General features: G+C 41.4%; 1 protein-coding gene across 1 annotated transcript in view; it reads left to right on the top strand.

Moving 5' to 3' along the window:
- The first annotated feature begins 397 nt into the window (after positions 1–397).
- The window catches only part of syne2b (spectrin repeat containing, nuclear envelope 2b), a 116,318-nt gene continuing 110,715 nt past the window's right edge, over positions 398–6,000 (top strand). Inside the window, exon 1 of the mRNA XM_070842460.1 lies at positions 398–485. Within this exon, the coding sequence (XP_070698561.1) occupies positions 398–485 (88 nt within the window). The remainder of the gene's footprint in view (positions 486–6,000) is intronic.

Here is a 6,000-nt window from a genome sequence, read left to right as displayed (position 1 = left end):
GACGGACCTCCATACAATCAGACTTCTGTTTGGAGCCAGTGATGGCCATTAGAAAGAATGCGGCTCTTCAGCATCAGCTTCACTTTTCAGACCTGAAAGCTACATCCACTTTTACACAGTAAAATAATGGTCTGAACACGTGAACACTTTTATTAAATGCAGCGTATCATCACGATGGTTCTACGCCCCTATTGTCCTGTTTACACTATGTACTATGGAGCAATGTTGGAGATGTTTGCAGTCCTAATTATGGCAGCAAGGATCAAAGCTTCCAACACAGTTGCATCAAACCTTCAGGCCTGCAGAGATGCACTAGTGTTGTACTTCACTGTTTTTTTTTTTAAATACTGTGTTTCAGAGCGGTGCCATGCTGCCGGGAGGCTGCGGATGAGAAAGTATGTCGTCAGACTTCTACTCCAGAGATGTTGAGGTGGAGAGGGGGCCCATCCCCCTGGACATCGACAACGTCCACATGCTGCTGCAGGGTCAGTCTCCCTCCATCTCTAGCAAAGCTTGCAGTGCAATGTTACGGTCGAGTGGGTTTTACTCTATTGTTTATGATTTGCAGGTATTTCTATGCTTTGAATACTTAGTTATGCTCTCGGTTTTGGCTTATTACAGCAACCGTGGTGCTTTCTTTAGATTGGTGATTCTCTTCAGAAAGCATTTGAGCTAAACTGAGTAAAAGTTGTTTCTGGTCTCTGTCCACACTGAGAAAAGTCTGAGGTCATGCAACTGTAAAAAGAAAAGCCCTGTGTCTTGATTTCAGTGTTTTATCTTGGTTACTGCAGCAACATAATAACTACTGAGCCTGAGTTATGGGCTTCACTCAGGGGAGCAGTGCGATGACTCCGTCTCAGTCCGCTGCTGGCTCTGTCCTGTTTCCCTTCTGTCACTTTTTTTGAGGTCACGCTCGGTTTAATCTGCTGAAACCGAACTCCTGCTCTCAGAGAGACATGAGTCATATTGCAAAGAGCCGTCCGGAGGGAGAGAGCAGGAAGGTGGAGGAGATAATAAACGCTGCTCGCTCATTACGCCGTCGTCTCCCAGGGCGTTTTGGAACATTTGAACCAAAGCTGTGATGCACCGCGGTCATTTGATCGCTTTCTCAGTGCCGCCACGATTCACTGTTTATATTCACTTCTCAGTATTACGAGATGGTTTCAGTGGGGGTGTCACTTCATCTGAAGGATTTTGTGTTTGATCTCTATTTTTTTTAAACTTTTCATTTGAAACTTGATGTTATCTGTTTGTATGAGCACTGAATCTACAAGTTCTGTCTGTTGACAGAAAGTTCTGATAACTCATTATTTATTAATTGTTTAAGGACATTGTCCTAACTTTTGCTTCTCTCAGTTTTATATCAATTATAGATGGACCACTTTCAGGCTTTGACTGGACTTTGACTGAAAAAACTAAAGAACTTGTCACTGAATTCTCCATTTTACAAAAACAGATTCAGCCAAATGAAACGAACATACCCCTCCGATGATCAGAAGTGGAAGAGATGCAAACGTTACTTGCAGAATGGCCCATTTTAGAATAATGTATGTGATATTATTGAATTATATGTGTTCATTACTTTAATGCTGAAGCTGGTAAATGTGGAGGTGATTTTATTTACTTATATATATATTATATATATACTAATTCACATACTGCTGGGTATCTAGTGAATATTTACCTTGGGACAGATATATCTTTATGGATATAATAATTACATTTTGTGAGAATCTAGCTATTAATCAGCTAGTGCTGTCTGGAGGAAAAGCTCCTGGTCGGGTCTGCAGAACGTATCGCCCAGAACGAGATGATCTTATGCGTCTGGATTGCAACGTCTTACTGTTTTGATTGCATTTTCCTGGAGCTCACAGTGTGTCACATTTCAGCCTTTTTGGTTTGGTTGGTAAAGTGGTCAGTCGGTGAAGGAGGTGAGGTTAAAGGTCGACTCTGAGGCTGTCCACATCATTCCTCATTCACTCTCACATCGTATATTAATTACGTTTATTGTTTCAGGATGTTAATTCCTCTCTGCCCACGTTTTCCCACATTTTCCTGATATCTTGTTGCCGGTCTGCCTTTGTCTCTCCATCCGTCCACCTCACTTTGGGTCCACTCTTAACAAGGTTCTCCACTGAATCATTTTTAGCACATGACTTCCCCCTCCACATTTAGAGCGCGGTGTTTTTTATCTTGTAAACTCTCCAGCCATGCAATTTCCTACTGCTACAATGTGGCATGATGTAAGCCTAATGCCCCCATGACAAGCCACCTTGTGAAGTGGTAATAATGAAAGAATGCCAGTAAAAAAAGCTCATAACAGTTTGTGAATGTTTGCAGGGTTAGGAAGAATACCTCCTTGTACAGAGTGCATGCAATTTGGTTCTATTATGTGATGCTTATAAAGTTTTCAACCATGTCAAAATATTTTGAAGGCTCAAAGTTGTTGCACAAAAGCGCCTGAGAAGGATGTGGCGACATGGCTCATTTAGGGGTCAAGCATGTGATGGTTCATGTAGACTTTATGACTCCTATTCCACTTCAAATACCTTTTCATTGGGTTGTATCAGGTGAAACCGCTCCAATAATACCCATCGTCATCATCAGTATCATCGGGCTTTTCCTCTATACATGCTTCAGTGTATAAAAAGAACTACAATTTATAGTAGTCCATGATGCAAACATAGCAGAATAACTAAAACATTCATACAGTAGGAATGCATGAAATACATTGAAAATAGCAAAATATTTAAAAGCACATGAGCTCTTAAAGGATAATTTAGATATTTTTAAACCATGGCCCTACTTTGACATATTTTGGTGTCTAAATGACTGATAGATTCCAAAAGTGTTGGAACTGGTCCAGTAGATCAGTAGGTCCACTAAAACTGCTTGTTTGATCCACTGACAGGCTCAGATTGTTCTTCTAAGTGTGTGACAGCATCATGGAAAGGATCCCTACAGAGAGAGACCTGGAAGATCCTTTTGGTTTAACCACAAACAGATGTTATGTCTTTTAAGCCACTAGACTCAATTTCTAAAATCGTTTTGCCTTTGCAGAACGTAGGAGTCTTCCGCTGCCTCCATCGGTTAGTTTTGTTTGTGTTATTGTGACTTTGGTGTTTTAAAGAGTCCGTTTGGATCCAACACCGTATGTGAGTAACACACAATAACACGAACAGAGTCATCTTTTTGTAAAACTTCTATTATTTATTAGAATTTCACATGTATCACAAAAAACATCTATGAAGAAAAGAGAGAGAGAAAATAAAGTAAATGTAAAATCAGCAAACACCAGTTAAACATCGTAACTTCCTGTTTATTTTATGATGAGGGAAGATGGAGGAAGCAAGTACGAAGAGATATTCAACATAACAACATAAAAAGGTACACAGTCATCCTCCTAATAGCAGTAGTCTTTTTAATCCGTCTAATTACTGTCTAATCATACATAAATCAAACAGCCACTCATATTGGTTCAAACCTATACACCTCAGTGTCTGAGTTCAGTATCAGCTGTGAGATGGTGAATGGCTATGTGCATCCTGATGTGCTCTCCTCCTGCAAAAGAGCACAATTGGACAGAACCAACTTGTAGTTCACAGGGGGAGCGTAACTTGATAAATGCTAATCAAAATGATTTCTAATGTCTGTAGCACACAGAGCAAAGTAATACAGCACTGATAACACTGAGGATCATTACCCAAAACAAGTGTCAATGCCATCCGTTCACTATGTATGATGCAATGCACTGTTTGAAGAGTGAAACTGGTAACTGATGTCAGTGCTAATGATTGGAGCGCAAAGTCATAATTTACCGACAGCAGCTGTTTACATGTCTTAACCACACTCAGATTTGGTTTGGTGAGAAATCTAATTGCGTACCGCTGATTTGAAGTCGTCTGTATTGTGCAGGAGGACTCGCCTGTTGCAGGTCTTGTTTGGGCAGGCTTGAAGCCTCTGTGAGTCAGATTTGAAAGCGGAGGAGGAGGAGCCCAGCCGATCTCACCTGCTTCCCTGCAGGCGGGAAATGTAGACTGTTAGCTGGTTAGACAAGAATTACTCTCAAACTCATGTCATATCTGTTTTTCCCCACATTGCAAAGGATCCGCAGCAAAGTATATGTTTACTGGACAGAGCAGATTGATATGAGTGGATGTGCGCTATGGTTTGCTGACCTGGTAACATTCCCTGCTGAATCAGCACGACTGATCCCATCATGGGTGAGTTTCGTATTTGTCTCTATGTTAGTGAGTACAGAACAGAACTAACTGTGTAGGATCTAGTGGAAAGGAACAACGTTATACTGGATATAAAGATGTGTATCCTAGTGGGACCGCAGTAGAACAGTAGATGTGCAGCTGTACACACAAGCGGTAAAAGGTTCAACATCTGTTCGTCATATGGAAGATGTCAATCTAGAATGAGGGAAAAGAAGCTTTGCTCAGAGCCATCATTTGTCTATTCAGCAGTTAGTATTCAGCAGGTATGTCATAAATCGAGTACAGGCTTCTCTCTCTTTCAAAGTAAAGTTTGTTTTTAAGACCAGGGAAGGTTTTGGACCTGAAAATATCCGCTTGTTTTGTCGCCCATATCAGTGCAGGGATTGTAGCAGTCAGTCGACTTGTGGGAGCGTGTGTCAAATAATCCTTCCTGCATCCCGAAGACATGCAGGTGAGGTTAATTGGTGACTCTAAATTGCCCGTAGGTGCGAACATGAGCGTGAATAGTGTCTGTCTCTACGTGTCAGCCATCGACTGGCGCCATGTCCTTTCACCCAATGCCCCGTGGCCCTCTGAGGACAAGAGTTATAGATAATGAATTAATGAATAATGAATGAGTAGAGCACCTGAAGACAGAGCTCAGCTGTGTTTAACTGTCTAAACACGTCTAAAACATCCTTTGTCGGCCACGTCGTCATCTCTACACGGCTCACATCAGAGGATGCCACCAATAAGAGCCATTCGTCCAGCGGCGTGTTTTAACGCCTCTCAACGAGCACAATCCCATAATTTTCCAGTGTCAGTTGAGGTTTTAGAAAGTCTTTAGAGTTACGACCACAAACAAGGCTGCGATGGATGCAGTGCACAAAGATCAACTTGATAAACCGAAAGCAACGTCAAAGATACAAGACTTTTCAAACTCGTGATATAAAGAACTGTGTGAATGTTACTGGATCTCTTTTCCCTCTCTCTCACTTGGTTTCAGTCACTTTTCTTTGACTGGATTTAATTTCCTCTGAACTATTGTTTAGTGATGAGTTGGTATTTTTCCATCCAGGGTGGTGCCTGTCAACCTGTGGATTGTGTCGTGTTCTACAGAGGAGTTAATCTGAAGTCTGAAAATGTCCATAATCACAGATTTTATGGGATTACGTTTACGGTTTTAGACACTCTGGCTTATGATGACCATGAATTATAGTTTCACATCCAGAACCTGATGTTAGAGCTCCGATGAAGATCTGAGAAGTAATGAATCATTTCTTGGATAACGTGGTCATTAGAAAGATTTAGTTGCGCTTATAAATTGTCGATCTTTGTGCTTTGATAGCAGGAATTCATCTCAGGAGCCCAGATAGCCTCTAAAATGGAAGCACTCTGGCACTGGATTCAAAGTGACCAAAAGGGTTTGTTTAAAATAGATCTCCTGGCAAACTCTCAAGTGTGTCACAGCTCTCCGCTTTCTTCATCCTCTTGACTTGCCAGCCAGAAACTCTTGAAGTTGTTGGTCATGTTTTTGGTTTGAAGACTATTGATGAGCAGTGCATGTGTCCAGCTCAGAGGGTCACACTGGCTGAAGAGAAGCAACTTCTCCCCTTCTAACATATCTTTGTTTGATGATACTGGATAAATTATAACAGGATTTCTGAGTCATCATGGGGGGCTCTCTATGATTAAGATTAGACTGGAAGTGAAGTGATGCCAGAGGTGGCCTGCTGTCAAACTTATTAAGATAGAAAATAGCCTGTAAGCTGTGCGTTAATGCATCTCATAGGACCAG

The sequence above is a fragment of the Pempheris klunzingeri genome, chromosome 13 (genome assembly GCF_042242105.1).
Source record: "Pempheris klunzingeri isolate RE-2024b chromosome 13, fPemKlu1.hap1, whole genome shotgun sequence".
NCBI classification, from domain to species: Eukaryota; Metazoa; Chordata; class Actinopteri; order Acropomatiformes; family Pempheridae; genus Pempheris; species Pempheris klunzingeri.
This window is presented reverse-complemented; position numbering and strand designations above follow the sequence as displayed.